Source organism: Lygodium microphyllum, chromosome 5 (assembly GCF_053477565.2).
Source record: "Lygodium microphyllum isolate KBCC chromosome 5, Lygodium_microphyllum_v1.1.10, whole genome shotgun sequence".
In the NCBI taxonomy this organism is placed as follows: Eukaryota; Viridiplantae; Streptophyta; class Polypodiopsida; order Schizaeales; family Lygodiaceae; genus Lygodium; species Lygodium microphyllum.
The window spans coordinates 79,661,844-79,689,433 of record NC_141139.1 but is presented as its reverse complement, the minus strand read 5'-3'; the positions used below and the strand labels follow the sequence as shown (position 1 = coordinate 79,689,433).

Here is a 27,590-nt window from a genome sequence, read left to right as displayed (position 1 = left end):
ATAGATATATATTGTATGTATTTTCACTTTACCATTTTTTGCCTCATGAGAGGTTATGACTTGAAGTCTTGTGAAGGTTTGTAATAGGGGAAGGGGGGAGACTGTGGAGAGGGTAGCATTTAGTGCACCCACTCATGGCTAGGGCTTTTGGGGATTAGCTCCTATCCCAAAGATGTTGAACTCTTGTGAAGGAGTCCTTATTGCGCGTCATGTGTGCCTTTGACTAAAGAGCAATCTCCTACTATGCAAAGCTTGTGCACTCAAAGGTCTAGTGTATGAACGCATGGCATCTAAGGCACTTTCCATGTCTTACGAGTACGACCTATTGATTGATAAGCGGAGTTTCATCCGCGGATTGGGATAACTTTAGGTTTCTTCTTTACGTCTGCCACACACACTCTCGGTGCCAACCTCGGTCCCGTTGGCAAACGAAGCGGGGAGCACTTTGCCAGAGAGTCACCTCCTTGAGCCTGTTTCTTACAGGTTGGGTCAGATTCCTGGTTTAGACAAGTTGTGTATTCGAGAGAAGTCTCTTAATAAAAGATCTGGAAGCATGTGGATCACTCGTTGCTAAAAGCCAAGGGTTTTAGGCTCAAGCAACATAGATTCATAGAGCTGGAGACTGTCATTAAGGCTGGAAGGCTAATCCATATGTCGTCAAGCCAAGTGATCATTTATTACAGTGGATGACAGAGCGATAGGTCTGATCAAGACGATGAAGCCTGAGGACCGTAAGCAACTCGTACTCTCTAAGCTTTTAATCTCCTCTGAAATTTGTTACTGCAGCATTTTGGGATGCAAATTTTCCTGAATATATAATCTTTACCATGTAAATTTAAAAAAAAACTGGCCTCCAATATAAAAGTGGATTGAAGGGACAGGAGCTTGTGTATCTGATAAAGCTTGACGAGCAAACGACAGAGACAGGGATGACAGGCAATTAGGGACTATGAATCGAACAGGCTTGCTGAAGCATATATTGGTTTGGGTGCATGTCATGACAATGCCTGAAATAAGCATTAAACATTGGGTCAATTCTTCAAGGTGAAGTTTGGCCTTCAGTAAGCAACAGGCATCTTCAGACTCAGCTGACAGCCATGCAAGTTTTTGGTGACCTAATAGAGCTTAGGATATATCTCAACTTACAAAAAACAGTACAACTGAAAAAATTTAAAATTTTGAAGTTTCACTGGAATATAACTGCTGACCGCCGGAGGGTACCGAAACCTGTCGTCTGCACTGTGGTATCTTGTCCTCTAGGATATCATGAGTATACTCCTGGGAGGTCAGATTGCTGGAATACCTAAAAGCATCAATTGGGATTCTTTTCTTGCATCCAGCTCTACTCTAGCATAAATAAACAACAATGCTCCAAGGAAAGAAACAAAAATGCATATTTACATCATTGCAGATGAAAGTTTACTAGTACTTTGTTTACTTCTTAATACACACGTCTAACCATCTATGCCATTTTCATGCAGATCTTCACATAGTGGAGGTTTCAAGATTGAACTCTACATACTCTCAATAGAAAGGAAGCTTGATTTAAATCCAGCTCATTGCACTTGCTTTGGTCACTTTGAGATAAATAGGGATTGCTGCAGACTGCTCCGCTTATAGAGACAACAGCCAAGTTGATCATAAATGACATAAACAGAGCAAGGCCAGTCTCCAGAAGGAAAAAGAAACGTGCTTCCTGTACAATTCCAAGGCCACATAAGCAGGTAGATTAGATTTTCAAAGGAGGAAAGTGTTGACTTTAGCATTGCTTTCCAAAGACCTTGTTTGCCCTTACAGAGCATACAGATCAGCCATAAAGTGTCAATTTTTAAGTGCTACTCAGTACTTGAATCTTACAGCTCGAATTGTTCATTTTAGGCAGAATCAAAGTTTCATATACATTGCCTACAAGAAAACACCTTTATGCCAAGACTGTTTTGAGAATGTTTTCGGCTCAAAACGAGAGCTGAATGCAGATAAAGATTGTGCCTGTAAGATGCAGATAAAGATCCAACCCTCAGAATATCATCTTGAAAAGTCAGTGTTCACCCCTTAAGCAAACAAAAGCCTGAAATGTTTTCAAGAACTTGAACTTACGGCATCACAGTGGATCCAAGGAAAGAGATTGCAAGCGCAGTTGCACCTGGACCAGCTAAACGAGGTATAAAAACTCCTTCCAAAACTTCATGTGAATCTGGTTTGGCATACCCAAGCTCCACAAAGAAGCAGATTGCCATCGCAAAAACTAGACTTGCTATGATGAGTTCTAGCTTTCTTGCCTACAAAATCAGATAACCTTTCAGGTGATATTTGCATCATCCTAAGATTGAAAATTTTTTTGAAGATCCTCCTAAAGATTTAGTGGCAGTAGGTACCCCCCAACGTTGCAATCCCAGAAAAGCAAGGGTAATGACTCCTGTAAGGAGAACCCCAATCCAAACAGGGATTCTGAAAAGCATATTGAGAGCGAGAGCTGTTCCAAGAACTGCAATAAGACAAGCAAAGGTCAGTTTTAGGGGACATGAGTAAATAATAACTCGAGGAATAGCAATCTTTAGTAAGCAATAAGAATGCTTTCGCTGCATGAAATTTTGGGAAACAGTCTAACCAATGATGAGATAAGCCATGGAGTTTTTGTTACCACTTCCGTGTCAGATACATATGCTTTCCATCTTCTACAGAGCCCAAGTACCATAGAATCTTGACATAAGGCCAAGGACTAAGAAGATCTATAATGATCTAATATTTATACAGCCATATGGCTTTTGCGGCTGCATTTGTAACAATTCTTCAATTGGTTAACGGGTCCCCGATCCTTGCTTGACCTTTGCTATCATCATTTTGATTGACAACTAGAATCCCATGAACATAATAATCATAATTGGTGTCGAGATGTACAGGGCAGTGCTCGAATCAAAAAACACATGCATATGCTAAGAGTTTGGAACATAGAGCAAAACTCAACTATGGATCACATTGCCATACTAAGTGGTCACTTTTGACCGGTTGATCGTGGGGTGCAAAAGTACAAGGCTTTGAGAGCCGATTAAGATTTGAACCCCAGGTCCCAAGTTTATGCATGCATGCTTCCAAAAGTATAGTTTAGGTTTACATCTTATACTAAAGCATGGAGAAAAGAGGCTTAGCAAACACCCACACTACCACCACTATCACATATGCGCCCCCCCCCCCCCCCCCCCCCCCCCCCCCCCCCCCCCCCCCCCGGGGTTAAGGGCTTTGTAGCTATACCATGGTGTTGTTGCCAAAAAAACCTATGTAGGTAGTGGTAGTGGCTCTGAGCCCTGCTTAGTATCCACTATATATGTGATTCCCTATACCAAGTGGTGAACCCTCATATGTGCGGTGTCACGAGGGTGTAGTCTTGGGATGTGCTTATGTTGTAACGTTTTTTTTATTGTATAAATCAAGAGTATATCTTGCTCTCATATATCGTATTACCTTTTTGTGCAGTGTGGAGTGTCCTTTCTATGTCCCTTTCTCGAGACTCCAACTTTTGCTTCTCTCTCCCCCATCCATCTTATCTCCTTTCTTCTCCTTTCCTTTAGGTTCTCATTCTTCTATGCAATTATCCCGGTATCCCTATCACCTCCCCAAAAATGATTGTCCTTCCATGCTTTCACTCACTGCATCTGTTTCGACAGATTGGTAGCAAAGTCTAGATGCTCTTTCCTTTTGCAATGGCCTTCCTTTAATTGCAAGTAGCTTTACGTAAGGTTCTCTTGACATGTAACGATGCATCCACTAACAATCGTTCTACATTGGAGAATCCCCATGTTCCACAAATTGTGTGGTGTGTGCGACAGGATCCATATCATTGCGGGAATATTCCTGTGAATGCATAAAAGCATCAAAATTATGGTATTATTTCCTAGGTGTCTGCTTAATGTAATAAAGGCTCTTCCTCAATCTACACACTAGGTGTTCATTGCCATGTTCTGTAAAGCCCTTAGGCTGCTCCATATAAATCTCATCATGCAAGTCCCCATGAAGAATAGCTGTCTTAACATTCATTTGATAAAGAGCTAAGTGAAGCTGAGCAACCAAAGCCAATACCAAGCGTAGGTAGTCATCTTCACAACAAGAGAAAATATGTAAACGCCCCGAACAACGTAGTATGCTTAACAATTATGATGTTCGCTTGTTTTCGAGATTTAATATAAAAGAGAATGAAGTGAAAAATGAAAATTACTCACAAAATTATAGCCATGAAAATGTAAAAGTAATGGAGACAAGATTGAGGGTTGAAGATGGGCACTCCCCCCCTCTCCCCCCCCCCTCTCGCTCCCCTTCTCCCCCTCCCCTCCCCCTCTTTGCTCAACCCAAATTCCTTAGGGAAGAGCTCAGTTACAACAATCAACCTTGAGAGTAAGGAGAAGTAATTTCTCTCTCACAAGATCATGCAAAGATGTACAAACACACATGCATTATCTATTATGCAATGATAAGAACTGATTTCTTTACAGTATGAGAGAAGAAAGAGGGGAAATCAGCCTTTCTCCATTGTTGATTACCAGTACATGGATAGGGCTTTCTTCTTGTTGCTAAAATGGAAGAAAGAGCTCGAGAAGGAGATGCTGTAATGAATTTATAGGCTTGCTGTTCTGTAAAACAACAGTGATAGAAGAGGGAACATGGAGGAATTTGATAATGGAGAAGTGGGGGATGATGATGGGGATGGATGGGGCCAGTTTCTGGCTATTTGTGGGTGCTGTACATGAGTATACAACAAAGAAAAATGATGCTGAATGAAGAAAAACAAGCTCTTATTTATAGGAGAGGGAAGAGCTAGTACAAAAGGGAAAAGTGGAGTAGCACAAGACAAGTGTCCAGCCACATGTCATGAGATGTGACAAGTGGTGGGACACTTGAAAACTTGTGTGACAAGTGCCTTGACACTTGTCTCTTCTCTATGGCCTTCCTTTTTGGGCTGAATACTGTCAAGAATAGAAACAATCAAATTTAGTAAGCACAGTCAGAGTACATAATTTACTATTTTTAAAATGACATCCCTATTTTTTAGGACTCGCATTTTTAGGCTAATTTGAGGCTCCTAAAATTTAGGGATCTCCTAAAATTTAGGGATCCCCCAATATGGGTGTCATATGAAAGCTTTTTCTGTGTACATCGCAAAAACGGTATCAGAATCTTCATGTGACTTTCCTATGCAAAGAAATGTACATTTTAAGCTTTCAGCCCACACATGCACATTGTACAAGCATTTCATGATTATGCCATCTTGTTGATTGTAACTGTCTGTTTTGGCGGATCTAGCCCACACTTCAAGGCATCAATCCTTTCTATGTGCGAGTCTAACCCTGATATGCGTGAGTTCTGGTCACAGGCGCCCAATCGGGCCATATAGGTGGAAGTGTGAGCTATCTTTTCTCTAACCCACCATGTGGGTCCACCATAACCTGTGACCACTCATCAGTGGCCAGCTCCAATGCACTTTTCTTTATATCTAATTAGTGCAAAGAAAACAAATTTAATAAATCATTATATAGACAAATTAATAAAAAATGATACAAATTCTGTTTCTATAGAGTTGTGACAGCCCTCTGGTTTTTATTCAGCTGTCCTCAGCTGAAAAGCTTCTTGATATGGCTGAAGAATGTCTGGGTAATCCTTCATGAATTTTTCATTTACCCACTGTGCATCTGTTGTGGGTAGATTCTTGAATTTTAGTAAGAATTTTCGTGTCACAAGGCCACTTTTCGTGGTTCGATCCTTGTGAAACAAATTCTGTTCAGGTTCCAGGAGTTGTTCTGTTTCTTCAACTTTTGGGGGATCTTCAATAATGGGTTCCTTTGGTTCTGGTCCTATGTAAGGTTTTAGCAAACTTACATGAAAAACATTGTGTATTTTCCAATGAGCAAGAAGCTCAAGTGGATAAGAAACTTCATTTATTTTCTCAATCACTTTGAAGGGTCCAAAGTATCTACTGGAGAGCTTTGGAAAAGATGAATTTTGACCGGAACCTTGTTTGAGCATGCTTTTATCAAACTTTAACAAGACATATTGACATTTTTCAAAAGCCAAAGGTCTTCTTCGTTTATCTGCTTGCTTCTTTTGTCGCTCTTGGGCAACTTTGATAGTGGCTCGAACTTGATCCATTGCTGTTTTTAAATCTGAAGCAAACTCATCAGTAGCAAAAATCTTATCTTTAGTGCGAATAATTGGAGGAGGAATCACTTTACCCTGTACTATTTCATTTGGAGCTTTCCCTGTGGATGAGTACACTGTATTATTGTAAGCAAACTCCAATAATGGAAGATATTTCTCCCATTGTGACTTATGTTCGCTAACATAAGCTTTCAACATATCCAAAAGAGTGAGATTCATCACCTCTGTTTGGCTGTCAGTTTGAGGATGAAAAGCTGAGGAGAACTTTAAAGTGGTTTCCAAATTCTCAAATAAAGCACGCCAAAAGTTACTTGTGAATTTGGAGTCTCTATCTGAAATGATCTCAGAAGGCATACCATGTAATCTGAAGATATGTTGAATGAAAAGTCTTGTAGCTTGTGCGAATTTCAATGTTTTATGACATGGAATAAAATGTGATTGCTTGCTGAATCGATCAATTATGACCCAAATCATATCATGACCTGGAGGTGTTCTTGGAATACCTGAGATAAAATCCATTGTGATAGATTCCCATAGATCTTTGGGCACTGGAAGAGGTTGCAACAATCCTGGAGTCTTTTACCTATCATACTTGGATTTTTGGCATACAAGACAAGTCTCAATGAAGTTATGTGTATCTCTTCGTAATGTTGGCCAATAAATGTAGCGCTCACCTCACAACTAAAGACACACAAATGAGCATATGAGGGAGGTTTTCTAGACCATATCTTCTCTGCAACTTGATAGTCAAGAGCAGTACATGGGGACTGATTTATTAAGCGTATGGTAGTAGTTGTTAGCAGATTAGTCAGCTCATGGTTGAGTTTGTACTTGTGGTATAATAGGGTGGGCTTAGAGATTATATAGGCATTTTATTTGCCATTGTTTATTGTGGTTTAGGCATTATTTGCAGCCAGTTAAATGCTGGCCGACCAATCATATTTTAGGCATTTATTTGGCCTATCTATTGTCAGCCTTCCTCCTCCACATTATTTATCACTTTACAGTTTCTAGGAAGAGGGAGCAGGTGGCAATGCCTCCATAGTCGGTGACTCACATTACTTCTGTAATGTCTCATGTTTTGGTATATGGATTCCATTTCCCGAGCATACATCTGAGTTCTCATCTGTATTGCATTCTCTCTTTCTTTTCTTTTGTCTTGTGTTCAGCAGTTTATTTCAGCATATGTTTATGTTTCCATTGCTGCACCACTTTTGACATGGTATCAGATTTCAGGATTTGTGTTTCTGCTTTTCCGGCTGATTTCAAGACTGTTTTCCCTCTTGCTGATCAGATAGCTGCTACTCCAATCAGGCGACCGGTTTTGCCTGCGTTTTTTGCTGACATCAGCATCTGTACAACTTATGCATCCATTTCAGCTTGCATTTTGGTGTCTCTGCCTCTGCTGTTGGTTGGGCGCTTGCATTATTAGGCTGTTTTTGCTGTTTTTGATAGTTTTTGATTGATTTTTTGACTTCTTACAGCAACTTTTGTCTTATTTTGATCAGATTTTGGGTTATACTATATGTGCAGTCTATGCTCGTGGTCTAGCTATGTTCCCTCTCCCAATCATTTCTTTTCTCTACTTCTTTTCTAAATCCTCTCCAGATGGCTCCTCCATGCACATCACTGATGATGACAAGGTCCATGGACCTGATTATTACATGTGGAGTGCAGTGATGAAGGCTTGGTTTATCCAAAAGCGGTTATGGTACGTGTTTGGCAGAACTATGGCACATTCTCAACAACCTTCTCCTGTTTCATCTAATTTTGATGAAGACAACCATGAGGAGGCAATCCTTACATGGGATTGGGATGATGCCTATGCTTATTTGGCATTACTTCGGTGTATTTCCAAAGAAGTCCTACTGGCAGTCACCTCTTGTACGACAGTTTCCGACGTATGGTCGAAGTTACAGTTGATGTACGAGGCTCCTTCCACCATGAAGACTGTTACTCTCTATAGCCAGCTCCAACAATTGAAGTTTGAACCCAAGGATACGATCCAATCATTTCTACTTCGAGTTCCCCAACTCCAAGACCAGCTTTGCACTATGTAGTCTGCCCTATTAGAGGCACATCTTGTTGATACGGTACTCTACAAGCTTCCTCAGGAGTTTGATGGAGTGACGAATGCTTTACGAGTGTAGATATCTACCACTCTTGTCAGTTTTCTTCATATGTCCTCGATGCTACTTGAGCATGAGGCTACTTTACGACTATAGGGGAGGCTTCTGTCACATTATGGTGGTTTAGGTGAGGCTCTTGCCGCTTCAGAGAGGGGTTCAAAGATGAAGAAGTCGAAGGCCCATTGTTACCACTGTGGCAAGAAAGGTCATTAAGGAGGGATTGCAAAGAGGTAGCGGCTTCTAGGAAGAAAAAGAAGCAGAAGATGACGCGTGATGTGGACTCCTCTGACAAGTCATCATTTGCCTCAGATTCCGACTCCGCTCCTCCGACCACAGTGAAGTCCAAGGCGCGGAAGGGATCCTCTTCTTCGGATCGTGGGAAGGGCTTAGTGGCCCCTTCCTTAGTTGCTTTCTAGTGGTGGTGATGCAGTCATCCCTCATGACTCTATAGTGCCAGAGAGAGAGAGAGTGTAAGAGGGTGGTGAGATGGGGCAGTTGCGCCTCATCTATATTTCTATATAGATGCACATGATCTAGAGAGGGACATTCCTGACGCATCAATTGAAGTCTAGCAGGTACGAATCCTGGAGCTAGGATTGACATCCAGGTTCATGATGGACTGGTTACTTGACAAAGAGGGGGTGGCTTTCATCTGGAGCTCACATGAGGGGACACTTTGGCGGTTTGGCCAAAGAAGGGGAATCCATGGTCATTTCTGCACTGCGGCATTGGTGACAGGATGGTCACGTATGCTACATCAGCGGCATTGTTGACAGACATTGAGAGCTGCTATGATCTTCTCTCTCTTCAGGAGCTGGTATGATCGACATCGATATCAGGTTCTCTCCGGGGCACCTAGGTGGTGGCTTGCGTACCCACTACTTGGGTATATATGGTTCTACTATGATGGACATTGTTGTATGTACTATAATGTGACATTATCACTGTATATTGTCTTGTATCAGATCACCCATGATCTGAGAGAGGGTGTTAGCAGATTAGTTAGCTCATGGTTGAGTCTGTAGTGGTACAGTAGGCTGGGCTCAGAGATTATTTAGGCATTTTATTTGCCATTGTTTATTGTGCCTTAGGTATTATTTGCAGCCAGTCGGTCAACATTTAATGCTATCCGACCAGTCATATTTTAGGCATTTATTTGGCCTATTTATTGTCAGCCTCCCTCCTCTACATTATTCATCACTTGATAGTTTTTGGGGAGAGGGAGCAGGTGCCAGTGCCTCCACAACCAGTGACTCACATTGCTTCTGTACTGTCTTATGTTTTGGTATATGGATTCCATTTCCCGAGCATACATCTGAGTTCTCATCTGTATTGTGTTCTCTCTTTCTTTTGTTTTGTTTTGTGTTCAGCAGTTTATTTCAGCACATGTTTATGTTTCCATTGTTGCACCACTTCTGAACAGTATAAATTGCCTTAGCCCAAAAATGCTATGGTAAGCCTATGAGGCTAAGCATATTACGAACTTGTCCTGAATTGTCCTATTCATGCACTTAGCCATACCATTTAAGGGTGGAATGTACGGGGTGATCAACTAACTTTTAATACCCCTATTATCACAAAACTACTCAAAGGCTTTAGAGACATACTCACCTCCATTATCTAACCTTAGGCATTTCAGCCTATACCTAGACTGGTCCTCAACCAAAGTAAGCTGACACTGAAGTGTAGCCAAGACTTCCAATTTCTGCTTAATATGATATGTCCAGACCTTATGTATATAGTCATCAATGAAAGTAACAAAATATTTTGCGCCACCTAACGAGTTGCAGGGCATGGAACCACATACATCCGAATGAATAAGAGCGAAAGGTTTACCCATGTATATCATACCAGACTTTTTATACGTATTGCGTGTTTGCCTGTCATATTTACAATGATCGCAAGACTCAAAGCACTTATAGTCAAGGGATGGAAGATACTGGAAATAAGTAAGCATTTTCATTCCTTTTAAGGACATATGCCCAAGGCGACGATGCCAAAGAGATACATGTGGAATTGCATCCACTGCCAAAATATAGTTAATTGACTCAAATATAAGCAAGGGGTAGAGTATTGGATGTAGCACCATGTGCAATGACAAGATTTCCACAAGTAATCTTCCATGAGGAATCACAAAAAGAAATTACATAACGTGTATAATTCAAAGTGCCAACAGAGAAGGCTCTTCATGAGAGCCGGTACATGACGTACATCATGAAGAGTAAATATACAACTTGAACCAAAGTGCAACTGGACATCACCAATATCAACTATCTCCAATGCCAGGTCATTACCTAAACGGACAGATTCACAGTCATAGTGCGATAGGAGTGAAACAACTCTCTATGAGAGGTCACATGAAAAGAAGCCCCTGAATCTATCAGCAAACACTAAGTATACCTTGACAAAGCATCAGTTAGTTGTGAAGTATCAAGAGAAGAAGATAGTATGAAATCATCATTAGAATCGTTTGCACAACATTAATCTCTTCAATCTTAACACTGGACTTGCTAGGGACAATGCTACGATCATCATTTTTGTCCTGTGCTTTACCCTTGCCCTTCTCTTTGTGATTGTCCTCATGCATCTTATGGCACTGCAGCCGAATATGCCTTTCTTTCCCACAATAATGACAAGTCAATGAGGTCCTACGACCATGGGATTTACTGCGAGATTGTCCACGTAACTAAGAGCGAGACTATTGAGAGTCTCTGCCATGGTGGTCATTGTTGCTCCTACCATTATTGTCTCTAACTGTCAAAGCATGAGAGGTGTGGGAAGCATCGACATTCTTGTTAACCTCTTCAGTCAAGAGTGCACCCTCTACATCTTGCAATTGTAAGCCATCAGTAGGTATATTGGTACACATAGCAGTGTGAAAGGTATCCCATGATTTAAGCAATGCAACTAAGAGAAACAGAGGAAGAAGAGTGCTCTTAAATTCAATCCCTTGTGAGGACAAATGACTGATAATGGAATGCAACTCATTTAATTGGGCTGACATAGAAGTGCCCTCCATGCGAAGGTCCATGAGTTGCTTCAACCAATACATTTGAGAAGTGGGGCTTTGCTTGTTCATAGACATTGCGAATCTTTTTCCATAATTCCCATGTGGACTACCCATTAGAGATAACATTATAGAACACCTGTTTAGAGAGGGATAATATGATGGTGGACTTACATAGCTAATCTAATTTAGCCTAACCATCTGCATCAATAAGTTTGGGCTTGGTACCCTTATGTTTCAAGGGCCTAACCTGCATTTTTTGCACTAAAATTTGCTAGATTTGGGTTTTCTAGTAGCTATAGTTAGTACCATTCAACTTGTCAATATTAAAGATAGCACTATCATTCGAGCCATCAACCATAATAAAGGCAAACACGTGCACAAATTGTCAAAATAGGCTGCTGTAATTACTCCAAACAGCCCTAAAGTCACTGCGAGATCAAGCTGAAAACAAGGGGTATTAATGAAGTAATGAACTGTCGGTAAACTCAATGCAAAGAACTATCAAGTGAGGGTGACTGCTCGCATAAATAGTGTAGTAAACTGCAATTTCAACATGTTGAAGATGAAGTACATCAGTAAGAAATCAATGCCAACGAGGGGCAATCATTGATATAAGTCAAACTGCAACTGCGAGGGAATAGCTCCAACTAGCAGTGAGTGAATATGTGACTAGCACCGAGAATTGTCAAAGAATCAGTGTATCAGACTGAGATACATCCCATAGTCATAACCATTGTGCATAGAGTGGGTTTGACGGGTAATAGAAGAGACTAACTAGAGGCACAATGGACTGAGCAATGTAATGGAAGCTTAGTACATAACCAACCAAGATGCATACATCACTGACAACATCGTGACAGAGATAGGTGCTGGCCCAAAAGTAATGTCAGATCAGCCCACTAAGCATCAACTACGTACATAAAGCATGACAAGAACATGTACATGTCACCAAGTCCCACGGTCTTAGTGTAAGACCCTCAAGCTCAACTACGTAACCAAAACTCAATGTAATCTCCAAATGTCAAGAAGTGGCTCCTATTGGAATGAGAGTCGAATGCTAGACGAGCAAACAAAGCTCAAAACATCATGTGGAAGGCATCCGTACATCTAAGATCCAAGTAGCATATATCCGAGAGCATCAAACCCAAGTGTTTTGCAAGGCTCTTACTGGAGCATCAAATAACCATACATAACAATGAATGCCACTCAAAGTCAAGATTCAAAGCTCCAATCTCTTTCAACTCAAAAGCAATCTGGAAGTATAACAAAGCATGTATTATGAACTAGTATATCACCGGGAATAATCGGTAAGCACTCGGGAGCAATAGGCATATGCTTTCACTGATAAAATAGCATTCAACCCTTTTATAAAAGATAATGAAAAAACCTTGTAAACTTAGCAAAAGAGTGCTTAAATCAGTCCCAAAACATTTTGATACATTGGCATAACATCCCCAGATGATCTGACATCAAATAGACATCCCGAGAAGTATAAGTGACCTCCAGACAATGCATGAAGTGCTGTCCTGAACTGTATGACAGCAAACTGTCACAAACTATGAATCAATGGCTGATCCTAGGAGCTCCAATTGATGTCCAAACTCATGTCAGAGATGTCAGGGAAGTTTCAAATGATTGCCAAGAGCCAGGAGGAGTGCTAGGAGCTGGAGGATGAGGCAGGCTGATCAGGAAGGAGGGGGCAGCAAATGTGTGCAACTCATGCTGATGTGGGAGCCCTTGTTGCTGCTCCTACTGCTGGTGCTGAGTGCTACTGAGCCTTAATGAAGCTCGGGCAATGGTCTTGAAGCTCCAGAACAAGCCTCAAGTGGAGGGAGCAACCGGGAAAGAAGCGGGAGCAAGATTCATACCTCGGGAAGAAGAGGACTGAACTACCATGGAACTTTCAAGTTGAAGCTTTTCTCCACAAGTTGAAGCAATGCTGGGTTGGGCTCAAGATCTCAGGGAAGATGGCTCTAATACTAGTTGAAGGGAGTGAGCCCTGAAGTGGAAGCACGGAGTGGAATCAAGAGCTATGGTGGAAGAGCAAGAGTAAGAGAGAGAGAGAGAGAGAGAGAGACACACAGATGTGGGAACTCCAACAGTCACAATGTGTGACTGGCCTTCCCTTTATTCAAATATCATCGAAAGAATAAAGAATGAAGAGACAGTGATGGGCGCTTGCCACCTGTAGTGTATAGATATGTGGATACTGTTAGTGTAACTAATACACGGGCGGCTAAGCACAGGCACCTTTACTCCCAACAAGGCTATCGAAGTAATCACTAGAAAGTGAAGGATAGCTGTCGAGGGAGCGAACTGCAGTCCTCTGATACTATCGAAGATATGGAAGATGATCACCAACTATTGAGGGAGCGAATCGTAGTCCTCTAATGCCTGGGAATGACTTGGGCAATAAAACACAAATCCCAAAGTGTCAGAGCTGTCAAACATAGGGAGAGCAGCCTAGATGTTGACGCTAGCTGGATAATGATGAGGCCAGATATGATAGAGGATGAGCCAAGCTGCAAAAATGCAAGTCCCAGCAGTCTTTGTGATAGACGAGTGTTGTCAGGTGATGGAGGAGGAGCCAGGCTACAAAACATAGATCCCAATAGTCCCTGTGATAGATGAGTGATACGAAGTAATGGAAGAGAAGCCAAGTTGGAAAAACGCAGGACCCAATAACCCCTGCGATAGAGGAGTAGTGAAATCACTGACGCTTGGTGATAAAGATTGTCGCCAGAGGCTAGGATGCTGACGCCAAGCTGGAGATGATGACGCTAGGCAAGGAGAAGATCTCCACATTGAAAAATGTAGGTGAAGGTGTAGCGTGATGGAAAAGGTTGCTGATGCCAAGCAGATGATGGCGGTGATAGGTGGAAGATACTCCAAACGCAAAGCTTGATGCTAGAACAGGGCTCCTGAAGCAAAAGAGGAAGGGTGAAGGCAACCACGAGCTATGAACCGCAATGTCCTCCTGAAGGGGTGTGAGGGTAGTGGAAAGGTTGGTGAGAGAAGGGAAGGGTATTTGATAACAGAGAAAGAGGGGTGAAGAATGATTGAAGAGAGGGATGTGGAGTGGTAGGAGTGTAAAGAATGAATGAAGTGACTGTCTATTTATAGGCATAAGCTGTCTAGGGTGGTGCACCACTGTATAGGTGTTTGCGAAAAAAGTTGCCAAAATGTGAACACTGGCTTTTTCTAGGGCTATCATTGCGAAACCCTATATGAAGTGTGTAAACTAAAGAAGTGCTTTCTCAACACCCTCTCTTAGGTCCAAAAAAGGGATGAAGAAAGAGGAGCGAAGACAGATACGATAAAGATATAGAGGATCCTGGAGATCCAAGATTTCCACCTGAAAGGTAACCTGTAGTAAGGAACAGTGGATGGGATGAACTATAGAACCTGACTCCATCTCGAGAGAGAAGCCACTAGCTCCGTAGCTCCATGCTAGAAGGAATTTGAAGGTCCCGTCACCAAGTCGCGACTAAACTTCCAAGGTCTCGATCTAGGTGGTCTTTGAAGATCTTGGGTGTCAATAGGAGAAATGACTGCTCGAGGACAGCCATCCCAAAAGAGTAAAGGGTGGGTGATGAACTTCATGATGAGGAGGTGTCCCCCTTGAGGGTGGAGGGACAAGGGCCCCCTCTGAAGCCAAACAAGTAGAAGCCCCCTCTAAGGGCAAAGAGAGTACATCCCCCTGTGAAGCCCCCTCTATGAGAGAGAAAACTCATGGATCATAGACTAAGAAATATTTGATGACGTAGAAAGTGCCGTCGGCTGTGCCGAAGAAGGTATTTGGAGTATCAAAGATATCGAAGAACTCCTAGAGGTGGCCTCTCGAATCTCCTTTGAAGCTGAACAAGTAGAAATCCCCTCTAAGGGCAAAGAGAGTACATCCCCCTTTGAAGCCCCCTCTACGAGAGGGAATCTGAAAACTCATGGATCACAGACTCTGAATCATTTGATGACCAAGAAAGTGCCGTGGGCCATTCGAAGAAGGTATGTGGGGTATCAAAGATATTGAAGAACTCCCAGAGGTGACCTCTCGAACCTGAGTAGTCTAGGGTGGGGAAAAGGGAGGCCAAGGGTGGGCAACAATCACTGTCTCTCAGTGGAGCAGAATGCCGAGCCGAAGTAATAGAAGGGGTCGATTAATCATTGTCTCTCGAAGAAGCGGATTGTCGAGGGGACGGTATCCAACAATCATTGTCTCTCAGGGGAGTAGAGTATAGAACTGCGGTTTGTCGAGATAGCATTCTTGAAACCCTAGAAGAAGTAGAAGTAATCTCTGTAGCGCATTATTACGGCATTCGCGAGGAGGCCTCGAGCATAAAAAGCTGAAAGCCAGTGCAGAATAAACTCTGTGGCCCAAAAGGGAGAGGTGGTACAATGAGTGTTGGGAGTAGACACATACTTCGGTGGGGTAGGGAGCAAAGGTCCATAACGGCAAGCATTGGAGGGGGTTCCAATGGTGCTAGAAGAGAAGCACTGAGTGGTCTATCCATTTGCCTGTGGAGAAGTCATAGCACTGGAGTGTCAACTTGTAAAAGGGTGGGTGAGGAAGAGAAGGGTATCTCTGTTTCTTGGTGATGCAATGGAAATGAAGGAAAAATCAGTAGATGATGCCAAACCCACAACCTGTCTTTGCCTTCTCTGATGAACAGGGTCTTTAGCTCTCTGAGCTTTTGTGCTGTGATACCATGTCAAAAAAATAATAGGTATTCTTTGATATCATGTAAAAAATAAGCAACAGTGCAAAAGAAAAACTTAGAAGCATAAGAAGAATACGGTGATGATGCACTGAATCATGCTACGAGAAGAAAAGTTGATATAGCGGAGCCGAAGCTCAAAAGAACTGCAATGTCGTGTCTGAATCAAGTAGCAGCACATGTGGGAAATTCGCACAGTGAAGGGAGCAAAACGTAGTCCTGCGACTAGTGGGCTATCAAAGTAATTACTGGAAGGTGAAAGACAACTATTGAGGGAGCGAACCATAGTCCTCTAATGCCTCGAGGAATGACCCGGGCAACAAAACGCAAATCCTAGAGTGTTGGAGCTGTCAAATGTAGGGAGAGCAACCCAGATACTAACGTCAAGTGGATAATGATGATGCCAGATGATGGAGGATGACCCGGGCTAAACGAAGGTCCCAACAGCCTCTGTGACAGAGGAGTGATGCGAGGTGATGGAGAAAGAGCCAGGTTGCAAAAACACAGGTCCCAACAGTCCTTGTGATAGATGAGTGATGCCAAGTGATGGAGGAGAAGCCACGTTGGAAAAACATAGGTCCCAGCAGCCCTTGTGATAGAGGAGTAATGAAGTCATTGACACTCGGTGGTGTAGACTGTTGCCAGAGGCTAGGATGTTGATGCGAAGCTGGAGATGATGATGCCAGGCAAGGAAAAGATCTCCACACTTAAAAATGCAGGTGAAGGTGAAGCGTGATAGAAAAGGGTGTTGACACCAAGCAGATGATGGTGATGCCAAGTGGAAGATGCTCCAAATGCAAAGCTTGATGCCAGGACAGGGCACCTGAAGTAGAAGAGCTTAGGGTGAAGGTAGACATGAGTCACAAACCACAATGTCCTCCTGAAGGTGTGTGAGGGCAATAGAAGGGGCTGTTGAGAGAAGGGAAGGGTGTTGATGATGGAGGAAGAGGGGTGAAGAATGACTGAAGAGAGGGATGTGGGATGGTAGAGATGTAAAGAATGAATGAAGTGACTGCCTATTTATTGACATAATTGTCTAGGGTGGCGCACCACTGTGTGGGCGTCCACTAAAAAAGTGGCCAAAATGTGAACATCGGCTCTTTTTGGGATTGTTAGTGTGAAATGCTACATGAAATGTGTAAATTGAAGAAGTGATTTCTCAACATGTGGGATTCGGGGATACCTGATTCCACTTCGGAGAGCTCTAGAAGGTCTACTCAACTCTCCCCTCAGGCTGTGTATGCATCACTATTTACATTTGATTACATTACACATTCCGAGGTAGGCAGTTGGTAGGAGGTACTCTAGGACTCTCTATGGCATGAGGCCATGGAAAATAAACTCGATAGTATCGACCGAAACAGGACTTGGATCTTGGTGGATCGTCCTTGTCACAAGCTGGTCATCGGGACGAAGTGGATTTTTAAGACCAAGCTAAAGGCTAACGGTACTTTAGACAAATACAAGGCTTGCCTCGTCGTGCAAGGTTTCAGGCAAATTCATGGCATTGACTATGAAGAAACCTTTACACCTACCGCTCAATTTATTGAGCTAAAAATGTATTAGCTTGACTTAAACAACCCTAAAATACACTTAATTAATTTAAAAAACCTCTTATTTTAAAAAGAAACATGATATCCTATATAAAACCCTAATTTGGGTGCCTCAAACTTTCTATAAATAGGCATGCAGTCCACCACTCTCCTTGAATCTCGTTTTTGTTAGTTTCAAGAGCTGTATCTCTCCTTGAATCTCGTTTTTGTTAGTTCCAATCAGAGAGTACTCTTTGATAAATAAGCATTTAGAGCATTTCTTTACATGGTATCAAAGCAATGTACTCTCTGATTGGAAAGCTCATTCGCGAAAGCAAAAACAACAGAAGGGTGAGATGACTTCGAACACATTCATAACACCGCTCTAGTCTCCATTGCGAAACATGGACAGAAATGATTAGGAGTGGGCCTCCTAGCTTGCTACTACTCGATTTGACGTGGGCGGAGAACCATCGAACTATCATGGAGTCTACAAACCATATCATATTTCTACTGTTGAGTATGATCTCATGCTTATGCATAGGGCTTAGCAGAAGGTTGAAGATAAGCCTGAGTTTTCTCATTTAGATTAGGTGCACAAAACTAATGATCTTGTAGGATCTTCGGAATCTCCACTACAGTCCGGCCATCCACAAGTGGAACCTGGACTCATCACTTCCACAGTTTTCTTTTCTCCAATGCCAAGTATGAATCCTACTATTTCAGATTCTATGCCAACTAATTCTGTATTTTCTGTTGGATCGGGAGATGCTCATCAAGAAGAGACTCTTCAAAACAAGCTTTGGTTTGTGAGTAATGTGAGTAATGAGGAAGACAAGTATTTCTTCATGAACTCAAAACTAGGTAAGCTGCTAAAAGAACTCGTAAGTATTTCATCCCTTCCTTTTCCTTCAAATAATTTTATTTCTCATGGTCAATATGGAGAAGATGCATCTTTATCTAGTGCATCTAATGGACAAAAGGAACCAACCATGTTTCCCACAACATCCATCACAAATTCATTTGGGGTCCCTCCCATCCCTCCCTCCCTCATCTTCTGTTGCACCTTTCTTTCCACTTCCATTAAGTGTACCACATTACTCACCCCACACCACACCGGGGAGTTTTGTACATTTAGGCACCGCCTTTAGGACCTCTATATACCCATTTTCGGGTGGTGTACCTGTGACAAAGGCTTGACCTCCCATACACACTTTCGGGTTATCCCTCTGGGAGTGCATCTCAGATATACTTGAGTGTGGATCATTTGGTATCACAATTTTTCTCTATGTCATTACCTAGTGGACCATCTGATCATTATGTTGTGTCCCAGTCAACATTTGGATAAGGCTATCATGTCCTAGTGCCTCCACCTACATCTACGATATTCTATAGACCTATGTTCGTTTTGTTATCTCCACATCAATCGGCACTCTTTGGACATTAGCAGCCTATTTCTGCCTATCTATCTTTACCCCCTCCTACTTCTTATCCACCACCACCAATATCATCTTATCCCATCTATCCATCTTTACAAACACCTCATAGTTCTAGTTCCTTATCCACCAAGCATGGATTTAATGGCAAGATTCGTTTCAATGGGTCAAACTACACCACTTGGTCAAATTTGATGAGGCATGTCTTAGACTCTCAGAACAACCTATGGGGTTTAATGTAGGGGTTGGAACCCCAACCTGATCTCTCCCCTGTTCCATACATGGTCATCCACTCATGGAAGGCTCCTAATGCCTCCGTTACTGTTGAGCTTATGCAAGGCTTATCACTTGAGTTTCACTCTCAGCTTCAACATTTCAACTTAGCACTCGAGTGTTGGGCAATACTTGACTGACCGCTATGTGGCTCGAGATAGGACCCATTGCAATTCAAAATCAGAGACAAGGATGATTTCAAAGTCAAGTTGGTTGAGTATCGGTGTCTCCTCGCCAAGTTTTTAACCACTGGGGCTCCCAAGTCCTTTGATGATCAAGTTACATTGTTTCTTAACAAGCTACTAAAAAAATATTTTCATTTTGTGCAGTAGGTGATTTCACAACCTCAGATGCCTACATTTTATGAGTTTGAGTGTCAGTTGTTGCGTTACACCCGGTTGCGTTACTCTCAGACTAGTTTAGTGATTGTTCGCGGTAAGACATAGCCGAATTGCCTTTACCACATGACACACTTTCTTACCAAGCCGACTGCTGATTATTCAGAGTTTTATCACTTCCAAGCTATGGCCACCACATGGGAGTTCAAGGACTCTGAGCGTCTCTAGCATTTTCGCTTAGGACATATTGTCTACAACACTCTTTATGAGTTGTTGTGTCAAGGGATGGTTGAGAGCCTTCCACACCTAAAACTATCTCGAGAGGTATGTAAAGCATGTTAGCTAGGTAAACAACATCGTACACTTTTTCCTCCACAGTCTGTCACTCGTGTTGTAGAATGCCTTGGGCTCATTAATGTAGATCTTTGTGGTCCCAAATCCATTGCCGCCTTAAATAGTGCATTGTATTTCTTTTTGATTGTGGATGATTTTTCTAAATACAAGTGGTGTACTTCCTCAAGCACAAGTCCAATGCCTTTACTTATTTCAGTGCTTGGATGTTGCTAGTTCATAACCAGACTGGTTGTCATGTGGGTACTATGAGGAGTGATTCTGGTGGTGAGTTTACCTCCCAGGAGTTTTTTGAGTTTCTATAGGAGCAGTGGATTGCATGCCAGCTCACCTCTAACAACTCCCTTGCATAGAATGGAGTCATAGAGCGTAGGAACCATACAGCCATGAATATGGCACACTCTATGCTATTCGCTCTTGACCTTCTTGCAGATTCTTTAGCTTCCAAGCCTTCTCCGCGAGACCCGTTACCTTGTTGGTACTAGCAAATCATGAGGGATTCGGGGATTCTTCCACGGGATTTCACTCCAGAGAGCCCTAGAAGGACTGCTCAGCTTGCCCCTTATATTTCATATGCATCGCTATTTATAGCTGATTATATTGCACATTCTGAGTCCTAGAGGCTCTCTTGGATAAGGCCATGGAGAAGGAACTGGATAGTATTGGTCGGAATGGGACTTGGACATCAGTGGATCATTCCGATTATTGGTACGAAGTGGATTTTTAGGACCAAGCTAAAGGCTAATGGTACTTTAGACAAATATAAGGCTCACCTTGTAATGCAAGGTTTCAAGCAAAAGCACAGCATTGACTATGGAGAAACTTTTGCTTCTAGCGCTCAATTGATATCATTTCGTCTGTTGATTGCACTTGTCGCTCACCACGGTTGCACGATCTATTAGATGGATGCCAAAAGTGCATTTTTGAACTGTTATTTGAAGGAGGAAGTCTATGTGGAGCAACCTCTCAACTTTTCTTCTATTGACCGGTTTGACCAGGTATTTTGCTTGTAGAAAGCTCTTTATGAGCTGAAGCAAACGTCGAGGACTTGGTACCACAGGATGGATGAGTTCTTATGGACTCATGGATACCATTCTACCCTATGATCCGAATCTATATGTACATACCACTAGAGCGGGGGTTAGCTATATCCTAGTGTATGTTGATGATCTATTACTCACTGGTTCAGATTTTGCGTCTATAGCAGAAATTAAGACGCAGCTTTGCTCTACATTCGAGATGACAAGACTTAGATTTGTCTTATTTCTTGGGGATGGAGATTGTTAGATCCAAGGGACGTATCTTTCTATCACAACAATACGTCCTACAGTTGGTGGGATAGTATTGCACTAATCAGACACGGCCAGTGACTACGCCTCTAGATACAATTATCTTTCTACACAAGGTTTGATGCTCATACCTATCGTTCTGTTGTAGGAAAATTACTCTGGTTGATTTATATTAGGCTAGATCTTGTATTCTCAGCTAGTTTGCTTAGTATTTTAATGCATCTAGAATGTCTTATTGGATTACTTATCTTCGTGTGTTAAGATATTTACGGTATATGTATAATTATGGTCTAACTTATGGTTCATGCTTGTAGGGATACACTGATTCTGATTGGGCAAGAGATTCTGACACCGAGCATTTCCATGGAGGCTATCTCTACACCTTGAGCATGACACCTATCTCTTGGATCAATCATAAGCAGAAGACGGTGGTGGCTTCCACGGTCAAGACAGAGTATCAAACTCTTTTCGATGACACTATGGAGGCCATCTATTTGCGGAACTTGCCGGACGCAATACAATTTTCTTGCGAGTCGCCAACAGTTGTCTATTGTGACAACCAGAGTGCTATTACCCGTGCGGGCAATCACCCCTCGAATATGACACGTGGTGGTTTACTACCACTTCACCAGAGAGCAGATTGAGCTAGACACCATTCGCCTAGAGTTTGTGCCATCAAGTGACAATTTTGCAAAATCTTTTGTCTTCAAATTGATGAGAGGAGAGGGTGCTTTCCTCTTACTTTTCCTTTTAGTTTGAGAGGGGGTGGTTTTTTTCTCTTGATAGTGATAGTGATGATGTTTATAAATTTTCACTTTCAGATATTTATTTATTTTGTAGTGTATATTATAGACATTTGTAACTTCATCCGCACTGTCAGGATGACCTGATTGTAAAAGAGCGCTTGGGCAAGTGAACAATTCCCCTGCGAGAGTATTGTCTAAGTAGCATCGTTGCATCGCATTCTGCATATGCATAAATACTTTTATTTTTCTTTGCATTACTCTATGCATCAGCATTTTGTTCATGTAAATATGCATTGGTATACATTTATCCCTTTTCAGTCACGCTTGGAGTGTTCGACTCTAGATTCACCATAATCATGGCATTGCACATGGCAATCTCCAAAGGCAATTTTCCCTTTGCTTGTATGCTGGCTTTGCTTGTTTTTTCGCTTACCTGTTTTATTTTTCTCTCCATATATTCTCCGTAAGATTGACACACACAAACACGCACACGCACACACTCTCTCTTAGGAATCCCTTGGCACTTACCCTAGTAGTGTGTGGGATTGTTTTACATGTTTTATGAAGGTTGTGGAGCTATCCATTTTTATTTTTCACTACTCCAAGGCGTAGTGACTCAATGGGACAAAAATTGATTTAAAACTATCACTTAATGCTAAATATTTTGAACAAATCACATCAAAAGTCATTTAAAAAAAGAAAGTCCATTGTTGCTGATTCCATCCACCTTTGTAGGACTTGGCATGCCCTTGGGCAGTCGATGAGCACCATTGATCCAATGACCTGGCCTCTTTTGGGTGATCACTTGGGCTCCCTTGGTAAGATAACCATCGCCTTTGTAGTCCTGGTAGGTCATTGGGCAGCCAATATGCACCCTTTGCTCGATGCCTTGGTTGCCTTGGGATGGGACGCCTTGGGGTGCAAAGAAAATCTATATCACGGGCTTATTTCTCATGGCTCAATTTTGGGTATCCCAAACTTTCTATAAATAGGCATATAGCCCACGACTCTTCTAGAATCTCGTTTTTACAGGTTTTAAGAGCCGTATCTTTGCTGCCAACACCCCGTTCGCAGAGGACATCGTGATCAAAGAGTTTTCCCCAGCCATGTGCTACCATTTGGCACTTGATTCTAGCCTTCGCCTGGTGTTTGTAGTTGTAGCCTACAGTTTGCTGCTATGTTTGATATTGACGTCAGCATTTGGTGATGTTACCATCAGCCCGGAACTGTCACCTTGATTTTCTCTCTTCTCTGAATGTTGCATTTTCAGCCTTTGACTGCTGCCTTGACATTCTCTCATCTCTGTTTGTTGCATTTCCACCTAACAACTATCGTTCAGATTTTCTCTCTTCTCAGGTGCCTGTTTTTTTAGTCTTTCTCTCTCTTGCATTGTTGTCTATATTAGATCTAGTCTTCCTTCTAGTCTTCCTTGACTGCGTTTGTTGGTGTTCGACACTCGGAGGTTGCATTTATTGCAATTCAGGATCCGTTCGGAGTACGACACACTTTACAGCTCATAATCTTTGCCTTGATCCTAAAAGATACGAGAGTTCGAGGTTTAGTATTCATTGCATAGGGTGTTTGTTGCATGAGCACTGCATATTCATTATTCCTTTACTTTATTATTCATTGTGTTCACTGTGTTTGAGTCACCCCAAGCCTAATCCGAATTGTGTTCTAAGTTTAATGGTTTGTGCTGTGAAGGAAACTGCCAGGGTTTGCACTGAGGACACATAGAGTGTATGACCATGATAGAAACACAAAGAGATAGACACAGACACAGAGATAGAGGATAAAACTCAAACCCTAAACGCAAAACTCAAAAACTCAAAAACTCAAAAACTAAATGCAAAGCTCAAAACTCAAACACAAACAGAAGAAGGGAGAGAGAGAACACAACTCTGAAGTGAATGAATGCTGTAAATGAATGTAAGAGTGTACAGTGTGCTCAAGGGCAGAGCAATGTCGGAGTGTGACGTCCACCGAAGACGGATCCCAAGTCTGTGACCACCAATTGGAGTGTAGGAGTGCTGAATAGTGAATGGCAGCAGGCTGGTCACCAAAACGCAGCAGTCTGGAGGCTGGAAACTGGTAAACGCAGCAGTGTACCACCGATCAGAGGCTGGAAATTGGGCACAGTCTGCTATAAACAACAGGTTGAAACAGTGTCTGAGAGTGTCAGGGCCTGCAATGCTGAAAACGCAAGTTGGCTGACCCTGGAGATGATGGACAGTAGACTAAACAAGAGTCTGGGATAGTCTGGAGCAGTCACCAGAGAGCTGTCGCCTACAGCAATGGACAGGCTGAAGATAATGTGGCTGCAGTTGATGATGGTTGGACTGCAGATGGAGGCGGGCTACGGTCTGGAAACTGGGCGCCAATGGCAGCAAAGGGTGTGTGGGCTGGTGTAACTTGCAAACAAGGATGATGGCTGAATGGGGGCAGCCTGTCTATTTATAGATGTGGAAGGGTGCCCCAAAAATTAGGGTTTTCACTAAACTCTCTCGAACTGCTCCCCGTTTTAGGGTTTCCACTGAACTCTCTCGAACCGCTCCTCGTTTTAGGGTTTTACTCTGAAAGAGCAAGGTGTAACCCAAGGAGAGTGTGAAGACGCACCATAAGCTGAGGATGGAAACCCCTGCATATGAGTGGTCATGGGAGATGTAAAGCTGGGGATAGTGAGGGGATGCCCATCACAGTCGTCCCGTGAGTTATGGGTGTGCTCATGTGCTGAAAGGTGAGAGACACTGTGTTAAGGGTGGCATTCCCCCTAACAAAGTACCATGGTGCAAAGAGGTAGAGAATGGGGTGAAGGAAAAGATGCTAGGAGTGGAGATGGAAGATCCAAGCCCTAGGATATGTGATACAAATGTGGAGTGTAATACAAGGTTTTGGAAAGATGATGAGAGAGGTGATATAGAAGAGGGTGGGATGGAAGGGAAGTCAGAAGTGTGTGTGATATGCTCAAACAAAACAGAAGCTGTAGATGTACCTGAATTTCGTCTGCTTCATGAGCCCTCTCTATTGAAGTTCACATACATAAAGCCATCCGGATCTTGTACCTCAAAAGAAGAAACATGCGAGGGTTTTGATTCATGAAAAACAAAAGAATTGTACAAACCTGACATTGGACCTGGCTGAGATAATGAAGATGGATCGCCAGACATTCCGAATGCTGTATGTTCTCCATGATTGGAGAGGTGGCTAGTCTCACCAACCGGTCCGGATGTGGTAGCAAAACTGGTAGGAGGGGTGTAAACATCACCATACTTATTGCAATAGTACTCCTCAAAGTCCTCCTTTGTCATGTTAGTGAAATTCGGTGAAAGTGGAGTATCGTCCTCCTCACTGAGTCCATAATGCCGTCTCACGGCCTCCAATGATAGAGAAGCCTAATAAAACATCATAGGAACTGGAAGAGAAGGTGTCTGGGACATTGTGATTTGGTTATGAGTCGTATTGTGTGCCTCGCACAAAGACTAGCTCTCCATAATATCCGCAGGATACTCTTTACAAGAGCACCGGCTTTGATACCATGTGAAGGAAACTGCTAGGGTTTGCACTAAGGACACACAGAGTGTACGACCACAACAGAAACACAAAGAGACAGAGACAGAGATAGACACAAACACAGACACAGAGGGAAAAGCTCAAAGCCTAAACGCAAAACTCAAAACTCAAACACAAACAGAAGAAGAGAGAGAGAGAGAGAAAACACAACTGTGAAGTGAATGAATGCTGTAAATGAATGTTAGAGTATACAGTGTTCTCAAGGGCAAAGCAATGTCGGAGTGTGACGTCCACCGAAGACGGATCCCAAGTCTGACCACCAGTCGGAGTGTAGGAGTGCTAAATAGTGAATGGTAGCAGGCTGGTCACCAAAACATAGCAGTCTGGAGGCTGGAAACTGGTAAATGCAGCAGTGTACCACCGATCGGAGGCTAGAAACTGTGCACAGTTTGTTGTAAACAGCAGGCTGAAACAGTGTCTGATAGTATCAGGGCCTGCAATGCTGAAAACGCAGGTTGGCTGACCCTGGAGATGATGGACAGTAGGCTGAACAACAGTCTGGGATAGTCTGGAGCAATCGCCAGCAGCTGAGAGTTGTCGCCTACAGCAATGGACAGGCTGAAGATAATGCGGCTGCAATCGATGATGGTTGGACAACAGATGGAGGCGAGCTGCAGGTTGGAAACTGGGTGCCAACAGCAGCAGAGGGTGTGTGGGTTGGTGTAACCAGCAAACAAGGATGATGGCTGAATGGGGGCAGCCTGTCTATTTATAGATGTGGAAGGATATTCCAAAAATTAGGGTTTCTACTAAACTCTCTTGAACCGCTTCTCGTTTTAGGGTTTCCACTAAACTCTCTTGAACCGCTCCCCATTTTAGGGTTTTACTCTAAAAGAGCATTTTTAGTGTGTTTTGAGGCTGTTTAAGAGGCTAACCAGCAAGTAATGTATACTTTAGCTCAACATATACTTTGTCGTACAATTGGTTTTGTGCTTTTTAATGACAAGGTATTTCACTTGCGGAAAGCTCTTAATGGGCGAAAGCAACTACCAAGGTCTTGGTGCGATACGATGGATGAGTTCTTATGGACTCATATATACTGTTTTAACCTTATGATCCAAATCTATATGTCTGTACCACTAGCGCGGGGGTCAACTGTATCCTGTTGTACGTTGATGATATGCTCCTCACTGGCTTAGATTCCTGTAGCCATAGTAGAAATCAAGGCAAAGCTTTGTGCTATATTTGAGATGACCACCTTAGGTTTGTTTCTTATTTCTTGGAAATAAAGATTCTTCAATCCGAGCAAAGTATATTTCTGTCACAACAAAAGTACACTCTACAATTAGTAGAACAACATTGCACCGATCAGACACAGCCAATGGCCACACCTCTTGATCCCATTGTCTATCTGCATAAGGATACCTCGGGTCAGTCTCTTGATGCTTACATCTATCACTCTGTTGTAGGAAAATTACTTTGGTTGATCCATACTAGGCTAAATCTTGCATACTCAGTTAGTTTGCTTAGTTAGTATTTTAATACACCTAGAATGTCTCATTGGATTGCTTGTCTTCTTGTGTTAAGATCTTTAAGGTGTACCTATAATTATGGACTCACTTATGGTAATGGTTTATGCTTGTAGGGATACGCTAATTTTGACTGGATAGGAGATTCTAACATAGTTCCATTGCCCTTGCAGACAATCCGATCATCACACCTTGGACATGGCATGTGGTGGTTCACTTCCATTTCACCAAAGAGTAGGTTAAGCTAGGGACTATTTGCCTAGAGTTTATAGCTTCCAATGACAATTTTGGATTATTGTTTGCTACTATTTGACACCTGATTTGAGTCTCCATCACCCATATCTAGTTGTTACTTATTAATTCATCACTGCCAAATTTACGTTTTTTGCCAGGCGTCCATCTCTAATTGTTGGCATCATCATTCAAGCTACGTTTACTATCACCGGGGCTTTCTGGAGTTGTTGCCATCATCCAAGTGCTATGGCCTTGACTAGACTGTCTATGTTTTGATCTTTTCTCTCCTCCACGGGGTCATTCACCTTGTTGCCCACATCAAACTATTTGTGTTTGCCTCCTGCAACGGTCGCTAGA

General features: G+C 42.5%; 1 protein-coding gene and 1 long non-coding RNA gene across 2 annotated transcripts in view; one reads left to right on the top strand and one right to left on the bottom strand.

Moving 5' to 3' along the window:
- Positions 1 to 27,590, bottom strand: part of LOC148036034 (metal transporter Nramp6-like) — an 89,178-nt gene that overhangs the window by 48,099 nt on the left and 13,489 nt on the right. Inside the window, exons 6-9 of the mRNA XM_087678040.1 lie at positions 2,376 to 2,485; positions 2,098 to 2,279; positions 1,920 to 1,989; positions 1,523 to 1,696 (exon numbers count right to left, since the gene is read on the bottom strand). Of these exons, the coding sequence (XP_087534166.1) occupies positions 1,523 to 1,696; positions 1,920 to 1,989; positions 2,098 to 2,279; positions 2,376 to 2,485 (536 nt within the window). The remainder of the gene's footprint in view (positions 1 to 1,522; positions 1,697 to 1,919; positions 1,990 to 2,097; positions 2,280 to 2,375; positions 2,486 to 27,590) is intronic.
- LOC148036035 (uncharacterized) lies at positions 336 to 22,161 on the top strand. The gene is made up of 3 exons (XR_015690886.1): positions 336 to 731; positions 1,482 to 1,724; positions 21,529 to 22,161. It is a non-coding gene; the product is annotated as an uncharacterized LOC148036035 (long non-coding RNA).